The 19,330-nt window shown below is 42.2% G+C and overlaps 1 protein-coding gene across 5 annotated transcripts in view; it reads right to left on the reverse strand.

Annotated features, from left to right (window-relative positions):
• Positions 1 to 19,330, reverse strand: part of rab27a (RAB27A, member RAS oncogene family) — a 123,986-nt gene that overhangs the window by 16,633 nt on the left and 88,023 nt on the right. For all 5 annotated transcript variants that reach the window (XM_068017837.1, XM_068017835.1, XM_068017836.1 and 2 more), the window contains 3 exons: positions 10,259 to 10,344; positions 7,218 to 7,321; positions 4,499 to 4,622 (listed from right to left, as the gene is read on the reverse strand). In XM_068017837.1, the coding sequence (XP_067873938.1) occupies positions 4,499 to 4,622; positions 7,218 to 7,321; positions 10,259 to 10,344 (314 nt within the window). The remainder of the gene's footprint in view (positions 1 to 4,498; positions 4,623 to 7,217; positions 7,322 to 10,258; positions 10,345 to 19,330) is intronic.

The raw sequence follows: 19,330 nt of genomic DNA on the forward strand, positions 1-19,330 counted from the left end.
CAATCATCTCAGTCTCAGGACATCACTGCAGGAGTTCATCAGGGTAGTGTCCTAGGCCCAGCCATCTTCAGCTGCTTCATCAATGACGTTTCCTCCATAAGATCAGAAGTGGGCATGTTCACTGATGATTGCAGAGTGTTCAAAACCATTCAAGATTCCTCAGATAGTGAAGCAGTCTGTGCCTGCATGCAACAAGATCTAGACAACTTTCAGGCTTGGGCTGTTAAGTGGCAAGTAACATTCATGCCACACAAGTGCTGGGCAATGACCATCTCCAACAAGAGAGAATCTAACCATCTCCCCTTGACGTTCAACAGCATTTCTCCGTTTTTCACATATTTTCAAGTATCTGGATTTCCACTGTTAATGGGCATGAATTTCTTTAAAAGCACCCAATTACAAAGAAACCTTTACATTGGGGCATTGAGCAGTACCCATGTTGGGAGATTTTTCAAACAGAGATTGGCGACAAGAATTTCAAGATAATATGAGTTAAAAACAATGAGTGAGGCTTCCAGACTCATTCCTGTTAAGGCTAACCTGCATTTAAGTCATTGGTCAGTTATCTGGACATTGTTCAGATGTACAAGATCATACAACCCCCAATTTTTTCTCCATCTATAAAAAAAACTTTTACATAATTTTTGAGCCCTTCAAAAAGCATGGTCTTTTTCCTCTCTCTCCAGTGATCTATCTAAAGGCCGCTTAACAATTGCTGCCCAAGACAAGAATCGAACCCTTGAGCAATTTGTGGTCCCTCCTTGTGGGCAAAGAGCTGGGACTCTGCTCAATATCTCCCTAATCAGGGCACAGCATATCAGCAGGTCCCATCAGTCCAGTGTAGCTCAACAGCTCACTACCCTACTGCACTATACTGCCCACATCCTACACTTAAAAGTGAGCAGGGTGGGGCATGTTAACATATCGTCTCAAAAAAATTATAACACCTATTGTGGAGGTAGCGGACAACCTACATGATACTCTCCAACAAATGTAATCATTCATCTCCCCAACGACAATGCAGGGTCAAAATAGAAAAAGGAACTGTGTTGGTTAGATATAAAGCAGAATTAGGGAGGTGGTGACGTAGTGGTAGTAATCTAGAGGCCTAAGCTAATGCTCTGGGGACATGGTTTCAAATCCCACCATGCCAGATGGTGAAATTTGAATTCAATTAAAAAATCTGGAATTAAAAAACTAGTCTAATGGTGACCATGAAACCACTGTCAATTGTTGTAAAAACCCATTTGGTTCACTAATGCCCTTTAGGGAAGGAAATCTGCTGTCCTTACCTGGTCTGCCCGACATGTGTCTCCAGACTCACAGCAATGTGGTTGACTCTTAAATGCCCTCTGAAATGGCCGAGCAAGCCCTCAGTTGTATCAAATTTTCTACAAAGTCTAAGAAAAGGAATGCAACTGGATGGACCACTCAGCATCGACCCAGGCACTGGAAACGACAATGGCAAACCCAGCCCTGTCAACCCTGCAAAGTCCTCCTTACTCACATCTGGGGGCTTGTGCCAAAATTGGAAGAGCTGTCCCACAGACCAGTCAAGTGACAGCCTGACATAGTCATACTCACAGACAATGTCCCTGACACCACCATCTCCATCCCTGGGTATGTCCTGTCCCACTGGCAGGACAGACCAGAGCTAGCGACACAGTGATTATATAGTTGGATGCGAGTTGCCCTGGGAGTCCTCAACATGAAGTCTGTTCATCAATGCTTCATCAATGACCTTCCCTCCATCATAAGTTCAGAAGTGGGGATGTTCGCTAATGATTGCACAATGTTCAGCACCATTCATGACTCCTCAGATACTGAAGCAGCCGCCGTCCAGATGTAGCAAGACCTGGACAACATCCAGGCTTGGGCTGATAAGTGGCAAGTAACATTCACGCCACACAAGTGCCATGCAATGACCATCTCAAACAAGAGAGAATCTAACCATCTCCCTTTAATGTTCAATGGCATTCCCATCGCTGAATCCCCCACTAACAACATCCAGGGGGTTGCTATTAACCAGAAACTGAACTGGATCATATAACTGAACTGAAACATATATACTGTGGCTACAAGCAGGTCAGAGGCTGGGAATTCCGTGGCAAGTAACTTGCCCCCTGGCTCCCCAATGCCTGTCCACGATCTACAAGGCACAAGTCAGGAGTGTGATGGAATACTCCCCACTTGCCTGGATGGATGCAGCTCCAACAATACTCAAGCAGCTTGACACCATCCAGGACAAAGCAGCCCACTTGACTAACACCCCATCCACCTTCAACATTCACTCCCTCCACCACCAACGCACAGTAGCAGAAGTGTCCCCCATCTACAAGATGCACTGCCAGCAACTCACCAAGGCTCCTTAGACAGAACCTTCCAAACTCACCACTTCTCCCACCTAGAAGGACAAGGGCAGCAGATGTATGGGAACATCACCATCTGAAAGTTCCCCTCCAAGCCACATGCCATCCTGACTTGGAACTATATCACCGCTCCTCCACTGTCGCTGGGTTAAAATCCTGGAACCCCCTTCCAAACAGCACTGTGGGTGTAACTATACCACATGGACTGCAGCGGTTCAAGAAGGCAGCGCACCACCACCATCTCAAGGGCAATTTGGGATGGGCAATAAATGCTGGCCTAGCCAGCGACGCCCACATCCATGAACAAATAAGAAAAAAAATACAGCACCTATATGCGAAAGCATTGCTATATTACATTTTGGTGAGCAGAGAAGGATGCATGCTTCCCAAAATTACACTAATAAACGCAGACATCCAATAAATTGAGGAACAGAAAACAAAGAATGCAGACAGAGATCCCAATACCAAATATAAAATGCAAGCAGTGCAGTCAATTCTATTCCACTACTCCCAAATGGCCTGTAAAAAAGCACTTCATCTGAAAGGGGGCAGGACAGTAGAGACTGATATTTCAAACACTCCAATATTCACACTGCAGTAACATTTCAGATATTCTACTTTAAAAAAAAAATCACACATTCAATACTAGCTCAGGACAGACATCACCTTCCTTTCAAATACAAATCACACTATTCTTTACTTTCCTCCCACATTGGCAAGAAACAGTCAATAAATCACAACAGCAAGCATATGAAGCAGGCACTGATTAGCCGGCAGCACAGGTCATCTGTTCTTTCACTGTAAAACCAGCAAACCATGTATTATTAATAAGGTACAATGCATCCTACTCCCCGTTTACATTTCACCACAACAGAAGGCTTCATAAATGATACAACTATAAAATATACTTAATTACCCAATAGGAATCTGAACACTGGAAAAATATTTGATAGCTGATGTCAGGCTGCCGACCACTGAATCCCACCAAGAGTTACTAATCATAGATCAAAGTCACCCAAACAGGTGTAATGTGAATGAATTGTTTGAATCCCGATTTTGGTGATCTTGGGTCGCTCAGGATTAGAAGCAACAACACTTCAAAATTCCTATTTTAAATCAAATAAACTAATGGCCGGTATAATTTCAAATAAAAGTGAAAGTGCTGGAAATACACAGCAGGTCTGGCAGCATCTGTGGAGAGAAATCTGTGGGCGGCACAGTGGCGCAGTGGTTAGCACCGCAGCCTCACAGCTCCAGGGACCCGGGTTCAATTCTGGGTACTGCCTGTGCGGAGTTTGCAAGTTCTCCCTGTGACCGCGTGGGTTTTCGCCGGGTACTCCGGTTTCCTCCCACAGCCAAAGACTTGCAGGTGATAGGTAAATTGGCTGTTGTAAATTGCCCCTAGTGTAGGTAGGTGGTAGGGAATATGGGATTACTGTAGGGTTGGTATAAATGGGTGGTTGTTGGTCGGCACAGACTCGGTGGGCCGAAGGGCCTGTTTCAGTGCCGTATCTCTTTAAAAAAAAAACACAGTTAACGTTTCAGGTCTGTGACCTTTCATCACAACACTACAGAGCTGAAGTGTTAACTCGGTTTCTCTCTGCATGGATTCTGCCAGACCTGCTGTGTAGAATACCAGCATCTGCAGTATTTTGATTTTATAATTTCAATTAACTTGTGCAGTGAAAAATAAACCAACTTGCGAGATCAAGGACTGAGCAACACTCAAGCTGGGTTCACGGATGACCAGCCTCACAACTTGATTGGCTAGATGTCTTCTGTACAACCAAAAGCGATTGTTTTTAGATCCAGTTTCTCCTGTTCCACCTTTAAAGAATTTGTTTAAAACATTTAACCAAACACAATTTAAAAGGCATTTACATCTGACGGATACGATGAGGAAGAATCGCTTGCGCTGCTATCACATTTGTGAAGGAAATTGCAATTTTATACCCACTATCTAATCTGTAAATATTTCCCCAGCAACCTTACTGAACACACTGCTTTGAGATAGTCTTACGGGCTATTTTCAGCCACTGTGTCTGACTCAATAAAATTCACTCGTAAACATAGGGACTTCCCAATAGATAAACATCAAATATTTTACTGCTTGGGAGGAGAACACTCACCCATATTTCTCTGCCAACTCCTTAGCTGCTTCTTCTTTTACAACCCTCTGATCCTCTAAATCACATTTATTGCCGCATAATACAATGTCTGGGTTTTCACAGTACGCGTGCATCTGAAGCTGACCTGGATGTAACATTTATCAGAGAGATAAAGATGCATACAACTATATTTTATTTTTAAAAAAACACTGCAGTTAAAATGTGAAACATCACAATCTCTCAGAGTACCCATTACAGGTGAGGCATTGAGCAGAACAGAGAATACAACAGACGCAAGATAATTTGAGCATCAAATCATCTTTCCTTGCTTTCCCCCATAAGGAAGAGGGAACTCCAGGATAAGGCACTGCAGCACTTCAAGCATATTTAATTAAAAAAAATATATACCTGAACCAGAGATTAGTAAAATGATTTTTATTTAAAAACTCGCCTACAGCAATCTGTCTCCTTACTTACACTAAATGCCCCACGCTAGTTGGTGAAAATTGTGAAATCCCAGTACTTTCCACTTCACCAAAGGGGATGAGCAGTGAAGCCAAGGCACAGCAATAAGATCTTCCGTCTCTGTACTTTGATGACCTTGTCAATGGCCAAACCAAAAACTATAATTCAGCAACAAAAACAAGAAATGCTGGAATCACTCAGCAGGTCTGGCAGCATCTGTGGAAAGAGGAGCAGAGTTAACGTTTCGGGTCAGTGACCCTTCTTCGGAACTGACAAATATTAGACAAATATTCTAACATTTGTCAGTTCCGAAGAAGGGTCACTGACCTGAAACGTTAACTCTGCTTCTCTTTCCACAGATGCTGCCAGACCTGCTGAGTGATTCCAGCATTTCTTGTTTTTGTTTCAGATTTCCAGCATCCGCAGTATTTTGCTTTTATATAACTATAATTCAGCAATGTGGGTTCTTCTACAGTGGGATCTTATCCAGGAGTAATCCTTTACAAATCTGTCACTTCTGTTCTTCACTTTAGGATTTTACATTCAAGCTTTAACTCAAGTTATAACTTCTTATCCTCTTCATCGAGCAGTGCTTTGCTTACATGGCCAATAATTCAAAAATCTGAAAACATGTCCAACTCCTTAATGACGTGGTCAACCAAGAGGTGGTGCTTTTTTGGGGGTTAGAGACATGAATCTAATACTAATCTCCACTCCCCCCACCCCCCACCGCAACCCCCATCCTCTCTGCACAATGCTGCACTTCTATAAGACATCTACTCAACAACAAATGGAGCTACCAGCCAAGAGCTAATCCACAACATCACCTCAGTATGAAGTCAATATTGTGCCTTGGTTTCATATTCATTGTGTTAAGATTTCTTCATTCTTCTGCTCTGAATATATTTTATTCATGAAATGTCAGTGTAGCAAAAATCCCACCGGTTTATTGCAAACAAGGGAAGAACAATGTAAAACTGAACCTGAACATTAATTACTGCTCGTGGGAGGTATGAGAAAAATGGCTACATGATGCACAAGGTACTGCACAGCATAGGTCACAGGTATTCATCAGATATTATAAGTACATCTCCCACATTAATAACTTATGGTCAAATTTTAAAAATTGCTGGAAGTTTTTGGCTCGCCTATAACTTTGGCTGAGTAAACCATTACAAAAAACACTAGGGGGAAATGAAAGAAATTTAGCCAGATAGTAAAACAAAAAAATTATTAAAATACAGGAAGATGCTCAGAGCATGATGCAATTCTCCCCATCCATTTAAAATTAAATTCCTAGTGAACACCTTTTTACATGTGGCCAAACTGTAACCTCCCAAAGAGCTCGTAAGGTCTGCAGGATAGTTGAAAATGTTTTAAATTACTCTGAAGCCGTGTTGAAATTTACCAGATAGAAGATCAACCTTTGCAAAAACTAAACCCTGCCAGTGTGTAAAAAGATGTTAAAATTCCAGGCATTTTTGAGAGAGTAAAATGGTTCATGACATTGTCATAGTGTTGAAGAAGTAAAACAATTAAGCAAGAGGAAGCGGAATCAAAAAGAAGCAAGAACAAGCTCTTGGAGGGCTGCTGCAACGCTGTGTATTAGGTGTGGATGACAGACAGGAAGAGATTGTGAATGTGAGTGGAATTCACGGGTGTAAAGGTCAACTGACGAATCAGAATATCACACACAACTCAGGCCAGAGAATTCCCCATTAACACTGGCAGATTTGTGCTAAACCTAGAAGGTAGAAGGTAGATGCAACATAGGCAGCCTATAACTCTGCACACGTGCATACATAGAGGGATCAATAAACCGTTTCAGATTTTTAAAAATTCACCAATTCTTAAAGAAACTTAAATGACTTGCTAAAAATATAATAGCCGATTGACCCAATCTGCATAGTAGGAAATTGTGTTTAAAACCTGTTGTATCTGCATGAATGCAGGACGATCCTCTCATCCATGTCACATCAATATACTCCCGTTTTTAATTCCCCATTCCCACATACACTTCAGTGGGTCAGCAAATGAATAGACCTTCATCACTGCCATTGTTTACCTAGCTCCAAGGATGTCCCAGTATGAGCCAGTCAAGATCTCCTACCCTGCAGAGGGACCCAAGCATCAATGCACTGTCACAATCTTTTTTTTACATCAGTCATGTCAAAGCAAAAAAGAAAGCAAATGCATGCACACATTTTGGTCTTAAGTAAACAGAAGCCAGCTTTTAAAAAAAACAAAAGGGAGACTCTCTCCCAACTGAACTTACTTATCCAGTTTCTGACATTGAGGAAGCTTTGCTCATTTGTCAAGTCAAATATCAAAAGAAAACCCATAGCATCTCTGAAGAAAGCCGTCGTTAGGCTACGGAACCTGAAGGAGGAGAAAAAAATCAATTGTAATACATCATAGGGCTTCAAAATAGTAAAAACCTTATGTAACTGACAATTGTCGATAACAGAAGAGGCTATGTTTGTATTTTTCTAATTTTTATTTTGCACAATTAGAAAATTAAAAGAACTTTTACGATTATATGATAGTAGCTCCTGTCTTCAGTTATATTTGGCAACTTGAATTCAACAGAATTAGAGAGTATCCGAAAGGTAACTGATCTGGAACTCACTAGTTTCTTTTCACCCCATTTTGTTTACAAACCTTCTTAATGTTTGTACTTTCAGCCCCACCCCTCCTCCCCTCATCATAACCTCTCCCCTGCTCCACTCCCCCAAGTTTTCCTTTTAACCTTCTGCTCTATGTCAAAGGTTTCCCCTCCTGTACATGAAGAGCACTTTCAAAATCCAAGTAGCTTTAGGGACAATGGCTACAAAGCCAAATATAGGACAATTGTCCATCTCTGGTGGGACATGGCCTCAATTGATGCCTTTCTGATCATCTGCATCTCAGGACTGTAGAAACACATGGGTGGACAGAAAGGAGCAGGGAATATATCTTTACATTATAAACTCAGAAATCAATTCCTGCCCAAAAACAAAATGGGAGAAACACCTTTTTAGGAACCTGACAAAAACGTCACCTTGTGCATTCATCCTACTGATTCGGTGAAACTGTCTTGAGGCCTCAGACACCCCCATGTAATTTTACAATATTTCTTCACCAAAATGTTTTAAACTTTAAAAGTTAAAAGGCAGCCCTCACTAATACAGACTCTACCCCAGAACCGGCATCAGGTAAATTAAAGAGATGAATCTTTCCGTCATGGCGTCAACACATCAAAAACTCAATGCCAAGGTGCAAACAATCGCACACAGTCTTTGTGTTGTAAGGTCAGAGTTCACTGCCATTAGTACAACCTCTGCTGCTTTCGAGATGCCGATTATCTTCAGTCATCATTGGAAAAATTCTATCCCTGGGTAACTAATCGATCAGAAAATCAGCCAGTAGTCGTTATCTTGCCAATTCCCAACTTGTATTGAACCGAAACTAAAGCTTAATCTTTGAGTGTAGTAAAAATTTGCAAATTATCTTATGCAGCCCCTTGGCTGTTGGATATTTGAGGTTGCCATTTGACAGTAGCCTTCCTTATTCTCACCACACAGACACACACACACACTATCGTGAGGTCTCACATATTACATGGAGGCTTGCGCTCTCCAATCCCTTCTCTTTTGTTGTTTGAAGGAAGGGAACAAAAAAGGGTAAGAAACGGGCTTAGTTTGGCACTACAGAAAACTGCATTTACTATGCATGTTTCTTTTCTTTTGGGCCTCCTTATCTCGAGAGACAATGGATATGCGCCTGGAGGTGGTCAGTGGTTTGTGAAGCAGCGCCTGGAGTGGCTATAAAGGCCAATTCTGGAGTGACAGGCTCTTCCACAGGTGCTGCAGAGAAATTTGTTTGTTGGGGCTGTTGCACAGTTGGCTCTCCCCTTGCGCCTGTCTTTTTTCCTGCCAACTACTAAGTCTCTTCGACTCGCCACAATTTAGCCCTGTCTTTATGGCTGCCCGCCAGCTCTGGCGAATGCTGGCAACTGACTCCCACGACTTGTGATCAATGTCACACGATTTCATGTCGCGTTTGCAGACGTCTTTATAGCAGAGACATGGACGGCCGGTGGGTCTGATACCAGTGGCGAGCTCGCTGTACAATGTGTCTTTGGGGATCCTGCCATCTTCCATGCGGCTCACATGGCCAAGCCATCTCAAGCGCCGCTGACTCAGTAATGTGTATAAGCTGGGGGTGTTGGCCGCTTCAAGGACTTCTGTGTTGGAGATATAGTCCTGCCACCTGATGCCAAGTATTCTCCGAAGGCAGTGAAGATGGAATGAATTGAGACGTCGCTCTTGGCTGGCATACGGTGTCCAGGCCTCGCTGCCGTAGAGCAAGGTACTGAGGACACAGGCCTGATACACTCGGACTTTTGTGTTCCGTGTCAGTGCGCCATTTTCCCACACTCTCTTGGCCAGTCTGGACATAGCAGTGGAAGCCTTACCCATGCGCTTGTTGATTTCTGCATCTAGAGACAGGTTACTGGTGATAGTTGAGCCCAGGTAGGTGAACTATGCATGTACACCATCAAATACTGCAAATAAAAATCTGGTAAACATTCCAGAATGAGTTTTCAATCTTTTTGGTCAATATTTATCCCTTAACCAACACCACTAAAAAAAAAACTCTATTCATGGTCATGTTGCTGTTTGCGATACCTTGCTGTGCAATCTGGCTGCCACATTTCCCACATTACAAATATGACTACATTTCAAGAAGTATTTAATTGCCCCAAAGCACTTTGGGACATTCAGAGATAGTGAAAGGCTATATGAATGCAAGTTTTTTTTTTTAAATCCCTTCTGGGGGAAAATGCATGGTGAGGCCCAGTTAAAGTTCTCAATATATTGGAGTTGGGGAAACAGCAGCACATTTGATGAAGCAGACTTTAAGGTTCAAGTCTAGTCAAATGTGCATCATTGATAGAACAAAAATCAGCAATCACAGCCAGGTCCATAACTTCACTGCCTTACTGCAACATGCAAGACATTAACAGGTGAAAGAATTACAAGCAGAACATTTTTAAATGACAGTTAACAAGGAATATTCCAATCTGGAAAAGTAGAGAATAACGACAGGCATACATGAATTTGGTTCCGTTTACAGTTTGAGTTGCAGGGTTGAACCAAATCTTTGACCAACTTTATTGAATAACCAACCTACTGCACTATCTGCTTGCACACAGGTAGGGAGGTATTTCAATATTGTATATTGAAAATACAAGAACCAAATACCATCACAAAGTTTCCACAGATTTCATCTCACACAGCATTAAAAAAAAACTTGAAAACGATAATCACCCACCTCTCTTGACCAGCTGTGTCCCACAGCTGAAGATGTATCCTCTGTCCCCTCCCTGCATTACCATCTGGGCCACTGGGCTTATAAACCTATAAAAAGATTAACACTTTCTTTTTTAAAAAAAATCACTAAGTTAGGTTATGGTAGCAGAGCAGCAAGTATGAGCGTAATGCAAGTTAGCAATAGCTGGGGATGAGGTCAGAGGTTTATGCATTTCTATACAAGCACCGGCTGATTTAACTTGGGCTTTTTGCCAGAATAAAGGGCGCTTGCAACACTGGTTTTAAAGTAATTATCAGAAAGGTCAATATTTGTTTACATGCAGCACTTAGACTGTAACCTTCATTGTGAAGTGAGTGCGCGTTCCACAGCATGTTGTATATAGCTGGCAAGTAGTGTTTCCAACATTCTGATTGAGCGAAGGAAGCACACGCATTGCCACATCTGGCCCATCACTGTGAAAGGCCCTAGTGCTGGGGACCAGGATATTTCCAATCTTCACAGCTGGCCACAGCTTCAAAAAATTACCCGCAGGTAAAAGTACAGGATAGATCAAATGCCAATTAAAATTCTTTCCACTCCCCAAAACATGAGGAGCTCCCACTGCTCCAACGCTGGTCATGACTTTTCCCAAACATTCCATTAGTATGGTTCCGGAGTGAAACTGCCAATTTGTACCATATTATGGGTAGTGCCAGTGATTCATCAACCAGAAAGGGGCATTTGCACTGTCTCTGGGACTTCATAAGAAGCAGACTTGTGGCACTCATGAACGAAATACACTTCAAAAGACAAGTGTAGAAACTTATAGTATCAGTGACGGATGTCAGGCCACATCATTAATCCTTATGGGCAGTTTTGCGCAATGGGCCCAAATCCATCAAAGATGGTCATGAAATAAACATAATCTGCAAGCAGTTGGGTCAAATGGTCTGTTTCTGTGCTGGAAATTGTATATTCTTCTCTACAAGCGTCCACTGCATGTAAAGCAAGAGGAGGAGTTCAGGCAATGACGAACGTGAAGTATTTCTGTTTATAGTGTAGTATTTTATTCCTTTTCCTTGACTCTCAGTTTGCACATTGTTAAAATTAAGGTTTCTCAAGACACAGTCCAGAGATTTTAAACAAACTCGCTACTCAGGTGATTTCGTGCTGGAGACATACGAGTTATGGGCTTCTGGTTTGCAAACGAAAAGAGAGGACGAACACCATGTCCAAGGGAGCTGGAACCAAAATGCGGTCAGCACAAGACAGGATGGAAACAGAGGCTCCAGGGAGGTAGAGGAAGTTGACAGTAGGTTGGCTGCGAATGTGTGATGGAGATAGACAAGGTAGAGAAGACTTTTCTGGCCTTGTAACAAACCCAATTCCAAGTCTCAGTAGGCTATCTTACTGAGCAATCCAGTTCCACCAGTAATTAATAGGAAAATCTCAGTGACCAGAACAAGCAGCACTTGGTTCCATAAATCCTTCATGTTCATTATGTCCTTGCTGAACCCTTGCGTTTCTCATCAAAAATCCAACAACTGAAGACCAACAGCAGCTGAAAGTGGTTTCTGACAGCTGCTCCACCCACTCCATTGTCAGTCAATGAAACATGTTGAAGAAAATCGGAGCTCAGACACAGCCCTGGAGGCACTCGACAGTTACAAATTTTGAAAGAAGTGCTAAAGAGCATGCGGCTGCAATAAAAAGCTGAAGATACTGGAAACAATTCAACAAGAAACTAACTACTGAGAATTAAATAGTTACAAGTCAGCAAAAACAGCTCTCAGAATAATCAGACAATAATTAGCTGCTTGAAATCAAGACAAACGACTATTAAACCACAAAGCACGTCAATTGCTTTAATTATAACACTTCAAATGCAGAGCAGAAAATACTAGAGACAGCACTTCAGCCACGAGCTGAATCACACACTATTGCTCTCACAAATCAAAATAGTTACAGAATGTTCAGACACACAGTCCCCAAAAAATCCCAAAATGTTCAAATCCAATACAGTCCAAACTGAAAGAGGCAATATCACTTTGTCATCCATTTTCAGAGAGAAAAAGGCTTCTTAAAAAACTGACTGAAGGAAGCAATTCAGTATTTCCAACTTCACAGTCTTTCCCCAACATACGTGCTACTCATTGCAGCAATCCCAATTTTTGCACACGGGATTGATTTCTTACTCAAATTACATGCAAGAGGGGCCTGAAGTGAAGTCACAAAACCAACGTCTTCACAATGTTAGAACAACAACTTTGGTCATGTATTTAAATCTACAGAATTCATTCTTTTTTTTGTGTTTGGTGCTTTCCCACCCCCACTCACATTAAACCTTTGAAAGGACAGAGACTGACATCTCATTAGATTGAACAGATTGAGCCCAGTTCCAGAATCGAGTGTTGAAACCCACAGGGTTTCCAATGCTTCAAGGTCTTTACAGCCGCCATTTAAGGTTTGATGTCCTGAAAAGTCATGTTTGATGCTATGCAATGTTCAATTAAAAAAAACACTCAACAACTTTCTCCTTTCCTGAGAGTGTGGTGTCTTTGCTGGGTCATGATTCCGTTGGTACTTCAGAATTGTGATTCATCTATGGGAATTTACAGCCAAGGAGGATCCAGTTTACACCCATATCCCACATTCATGCAATCCCTACAGGGGCCACTGGAGAGGTGACAGATCAGAGAATCCTGGTCAATTTTCCATTCCCTGGGCCTGGAGCTAATTATAGGCCCTTACTCCTGCATGGCTCAGATCAACGAACACAGTACAGACTGAAGACCCAACCTTCCTGCCCTCAGTTGCTCAAAGAAACTAAACATTACAAAGGTCAAGGTTGCACCAAGTTAAAAATGCATTTTTGGAATGAGAATATTTTCTATTTCAGCTACCCTGAGCATCAATCTCCCACCCTGCCCACACCCTCCCCAAGTTAAGTACAGAGTGGTGCAGGCAGTGTAAACTCTACTCTTTCCCCAACAAGGTATTTCACTCATCTGCCTCAGAGGAGCACTGCCACCATGCCCTACCCCCACCATTGTGTTTTTACACAAGTCATCCTTGTGGCCCAAGTGAGATTGTCCATTTGAGACAAGTTGGGGACAGTTCTGTGCTGCGGTGCTAAGCTCATCATCAACTGGCTTGACAAAGATAGATCTTCAGGTCAGGCAAGCCAGAATAAAACTAGCTCCTAGCCAGGAAAAGCCAATGCACCAGCCCACCGCACATCCTAGTTTCCCTTTATATCATGGCATTTTAAAAAATAAATCAGTACTTTTGAGGCAACTTATTGACCAATAGGAACCCTACGACCCATGGTATCACTTTCAGCAACACACTGACCAATAGGAATCACATGACATTTCATTAAGGGCTCCGGGCCAATGTCAGTAAAAGCAAGCTGGAGCTTGAACAACCACCACTCTTCAAATAACACAAATCCAAAACTCCACATCCATTAGTTCACAATAAAGACCTGTGCTAATGTCACCAACCTCTTCCATTCGGACCCAAACAGCCTCAGCATTTCCGGCAAAGTAACTAGCGCTCGCACTGCTGTTATTGTGGCATCACCAACCCTCAACTGGGAAGTAGTATAATTTGCAGCGATGCTTTTTTTAGGGGTTTGTTTTGACCAGTGGCGCAGGGTGGCACAGTGACGCAGTGGTTAGCACCGCAGCTTCACAGCTCCAGCGACCCGGGTTCAATTCTGGGTACTGCCTGTGAGGAGTTTGCAAGTTCTCCCTGTGACTGTGTGGGTTTTCGCCGGGTGCTCCGGTTTCCTCCCACAGCCAAAGACTTGCAGGTTGATAGGTAAATTGGCCATTGTAAATTTCCCCTAGTATAGATAGGTGGTAGGGGAATTGAGGGAAGGTGGGGATGTGGTAGGAATATGGGATTATTGTAGGATTAGTATAAATGGCTGATTGATGGTCGGCAGACTCGGTTGGCCGAAGGACCTGTTTCAGTGCTGTATCTCTAAATATAAATATAAGAACACAAGAAATAGGAGTAGGAGTAGATCATATGGCTCCTTGAGCCCACTCCAACATTTAATAAGATCATGCTATTAAAAAAAGAGAGCAGAGAAAAAATTCGCTGAAGAGCAAATAGGTGAACAGGGATAGGTACAAGGACATGCCTAGCAGACAGAGAAGTGTAACAGAGCACAAGAGAGTGCAACTTAAACTCAAATGCACAAATAAAACTGCAGGAAATAGATCAGCAATCTAAAAAATTATGAAAGGATGATTGCCTTAAAGCAATGCCTAGGGAAAAATGGAACAAAAATATTCATCAACATAATCTTCCAATTCCAAATGCTACAGAAGTGATTGTGCAATTTTGACATTTTCAGTCAGCTTTCAGCTCATCATTGTGGTCGAGACAGTCTGATGGCTGCAATTGTCCCATCACACAGGGCGACAGTTTGCGAACTCACTAAGTAAAATATGCAATAAGGCAGGTGTATGTTTGAGAGCACCCCTAAAGTTTTTCTTTAAACACTCCGGGGGTTGGGGGGGGGGGGGGGGGGGGGGGGGGGGGTGAGGGAGAACGTCTCTGATAAATGCTGATGATAACAAGGGAAAATTTAGCTGAGAAAAGTTAATGAGCCTGCAAGTGTGAGGAACCTAAATTATCAGTCGATTCAGTCATTAACCAAGAGTTGATCAGAGACTTAATTTCCAAGGCATTTACTAATTTAGCTCCGACACGCTAGCAACACATCATATCTTGTCTCCCCGATGTTATCAACATTCATTTTAAAACAAAAACAGCCCAAATATTTAACAGTATGGAAAGGAGAAAAAGAAAATGTGAAAATGAAATCAATATTTCAGATAGTCTGACCTTTGAAGATGAGGTTGCCTAGAATAAATCTTAAGGTTGTAGCTGTCATTTCAAGTTTGAGGGTTACCCAAGGGCCAGTTCAGGGCACAAAGTCACATATAGCAATAAAAGCACCTAGGTTCAATCCTGGGCATTTGAAGAATTTGCTGAACTCCACAGGAGGTGGTGCTATCATTGGGCAAAGGAGAATCAGCCAGAAATGCCAGTGACCTCTGCTCAAAAGTTCACTAACATGAAGATCCATTAAGAACAGGGCCAGATGGTGACCATCATTCCCAAAGACCATGGCCCAAGTTCTCACATGAAGTACTGACCACTTAGATGAAGTGCACAGGGTTACTGATGCTAGTGGAACTAAACTGGCCATTAACTTCAGGAGCGGAGGGAAGAAAATGGTTTATTTACACCATCCTACCCCTTTACTTTTATTGGTGTGTTCTTAACTCTTCCTACTCAAAAAAAATGCATATGCTCTAAAGTTGCCATCACATTTCCTTTACTGTTGATCCCTTGATTGTTTTAATTTGATTTGCCCTTCTCCTTGAAGAGATGGAAACTCCAAAAGAAGCAACACATCTTATACAATCAAACTGAACTCTAAAGACCTCAGCATATTTCTGTCAATACATTATTTCGTACTTTAAAGGGAGTGCAGGAGCAGAGGGACCCTGGTGCACATGTGCATCAGTCATTGAAGGTGGCAGGGCAGTATGAGAGAGTGGTTAATAAAGCACACAGTAACCTGGGTTTTCTTAATAGGAGCATTGAGTACAAGCGGAAGATGATTATGTTGAACTGTATAAGACACTATTTTGGCCTCAGCTGAAATACTGCGTTCAGTTCTGGGCGCCGCACTTAAGGAAAGACGTGAAGACATTGGAGACTGTACAGTAAAGATTCATGAGAATGGTTCCAGGGATGAGGAACTTCAGTTATGAAGACAGATTGGAAAAGTTGGGACTGTTTTCCTTGGAGAAGAGAAGGCGGAGAGGAGATCTGATAGAGGTATCTGGACAGAATGGATGGGGAGAAACTGTTCCCACTTGTGAAAGGATCGAGAGGGCACAGATTTAAAGTAATTGGTAAAAGAAGCAAAAGTGAAATGAGGAAAAACTTTTTCACGCAGCATGTGATTAAGGGCTGGAATGCACTGCCTGAGTGTGGTGGAGGCAGGTTCAATCGAGGCTTTCAAAAAGGAATTAAACTGTTATCTGAAAAGGAAGAATGTGCAGGGTTACAGGGAGAAGGCGAGGAATGGTATTAGGTGAATTGCTCATTTGGAGAGCGGGTGCAGACACAATGGGCCAAATGGCCTACTTCTGGGCTGTAACAATTCTGTGATTCATCCAGCATCAACTATTTTTTCCATTCTGCCTCTCACTGAAAAACAGAAAATTTACAGTGGCGAATGAGGCCATCTGGCCCATCATATCTGTGCTGGTCGAAAGACAATGATCCAGCCTAATCCCACTTTCCAGCTCTTGGCCCATAGCCCTGTGGGTTATGGCACTTCATGTTCTTATCCAAGTATTTTTTTGAAATGCGATGAGGGTTTCTGCCTCAACCACCCTTTCAGGCAGCGTGTTCCAGACCCCCACCACCCTTGGTGAAACAATTCCCAACTCCCCTCTAATTCATCTACCAATAACTTTTCATGTATGCCCCCTGGTTATTGACCAAGGGAAATAGGCCCATCCTGTCTGGACACTCAATTTTATACACCTCAATTAAATCTCCCCTCAGCCTCCTGTGTTCCGAAGAAAACAACTCCAGCCTATCCAATCTTTTTTCATTGCTGAAACTCTCCATTCCCGGCAACATCCTGACATTTCTCCTCTGTATCCTCTGTAGTCTGATCACGTCCTTCCTGTAATGTGATGACCAGACTGTCGCTGGTTCAAAATCCTGGAACTCCCCTCCTAACAGCACTGTGGGTATACCTACCCCACATGGACTGCAATGGTTCAAGAAGGCAGCTCACCACCTTCTCGAGGACAATTAGGGAGGGGCAATAAATGCTGGCCTAACAAGCGACGGCCACATCCCAGGAATGAATTTTAAAAACCTGCACGCAGAACTATATCGGCTATAAATGTGAACAAAGTTTAAAGGAATATTTTAAGCCCAAAATCCGTGGGAAGTGTTACGACCAAGTGAGAAAGGTGTCTAGGGGTCTTTTACTGTCTTCATCTGGTCTTATTCTAACAGGGTTTGATTTTTAAACACACTGTGTTTTGAGATCCTCTTGGTGAATCCTTGTTCACACCTTTCCAATTATAAGGCAAAGAAATGAGCACACCAGGTTTTCTTAGGTTTAGAGAAGAAAAATGAAATTTATTAAACTTAAACTCTAATACAGTTAACGCCTACGGATATACAACGCGCCCATGCTAGCATGCACACATGCAAATAGGGACAGAAACGAGGAGAAAAATAGAGAGGTTTGAGGCAGTCTCTGGAGGGTTTCTTGATACTGTTTCTGTGTTTCCAGCTCGCTGTAGAGTCTTTGATTGTAGACAGCTCTTACTTTTCGTTGGGGCCCAGTATTCTTAAACCTTGTTCACTGTAGGAGACTTTTCTCTCTTAAGGCTCATATGTCTTCAATGATTTCTGAAGCTGGTGAAAGCGAGAGGAGAGCAGACAGGAGAGAGATGTTCTCAGCCCGGAAGCAAACAGATTTGTCAGTTTTAACCCTGTGGCCAGTTCAAATTCAAAAAACTCCAGCAGTTAGTCAGTCATGTGACTAAACTGGTCTGGCCATGTCTGTTTGTGTCTTCAGCCATCTTAGTCGTTTACCAGAAGTTGAAGCATTCCAGGTTATCAAAAGTCCATTGTGGATTAAATTGGAGCAAGGAGTGGCCCCTTTGTCCGTTCCGAGTACTGTCTGTTACTATGCAAATGTCTTTCCAGTCGGGGGCTTGGCAATTCCTTGTGATAGGCTCTCTTTTCTTCCCAGCCACAATTTTAAGTTTTAATGTTTATGCGGAGAAATAATGTGTGCCTCAGTCTTGGCAGGAGGGGGGGGGAGGGGTTGCATGACAGAAGAGATATGCCAACAAAAAAAAAAAAGTCAACACATCCTGATTTAACACAAACCTTTCAAAAGCATTTAAACTGTAGCGTAAAAATGTGCTTTTACCAAATGAGCTTTTGACTTATTATGGAGTCAAATTCTGTCTGAACAGATTTCACACTGTCATAAGACTGCAGCTGGCAAGACAGTAGCATGACATTAATTGAAGCATTCATCAAAATGTACACTACACTATTATAAGTTTCATACATGAAAACCTCTTGTGATTGAGCCATCTGCGGAAACCAATTCATACCAAGATCACACCACAGCTAACGGAGACAAAATTTCACTCCTAATGGAGCAGCTGCAGCACTCTGCAATATAGATAGATCAGCAGAGGCTGATATCCTATTGGCAAGGCCATTGAATGACATTTACAGACAAATGGATGGAACTATGAACTGAGCCAACCCATCGAAGAAAAATGGTATTTTCCTTATTTGGCTAACAAATCCGAGGCCTTAAAAAGAAAGAAGTGGACAGCATTGCAGTAGGAGATTCACAGAAACATTGGTTAAAAATCCCAGAATCCTCATCAAATTTACTTCAAACGTATTTTTTTTTTAAAGTTAACAAAAGGCCAACAGTGGCAATATTTGCCCAATATCTACAAATCTCAAGGTTAGGCACAAAGATAAATAGATGAGGAAAAGGACATCAAATGCAGCTTGACAACGCTACTTTTATTTGATTCCTGCTTGGCTTCAAGATTGGAAAGTCAGCTGGGACTCAAAGAAAGGGATGGTATGAAAACAGTATTGAATATATTTCCTAAAGTTACATACTTAAATATTTCAAAAAATTCTGCACTACAGAGTCAGTGCACAAATAACTACCAAAGGGGTCAGTTTTAAAAATCAATCCCTCACACTAGAAGGTAAATTAAATGCATTTCCTATTGAGATTGTGGTTGCAAACCATTCCAGGTTACTCCTTATGCTCAGATTACTCATTTCAATGAAATGATACCCCAGATCTGGATTTTACTGCAAGGTTACATCTACTTGTTTTAGTGTTGAATTCACTGCCACTCCCTTTCCAGGAATGCCTACCTTGAAGAAGTTCTGCTCTTCTCTCCGACAGCATTTGCGTTTGTCTCTTTTACCTTGTTCACCTTTATTGCTTTCTATTTCCCTCCTGGTGTTTGATAAAGT

Source organism: Heterodontus francisci, chromosome 38 (genome assembly GCF_036365525.1).
Source record: "Heterodontus francisci isolate sHetFra1 chromosome 38, sHetFra1.hap1, whole genome shotgun sequence".
Classification (NCBI taxonomy): Eukaryota; Metazoa; Chordata; class Chondrichthyes; order Heterodontiformes; family Heterodontidae; genus Heterodontus; species Heterodontus francisci.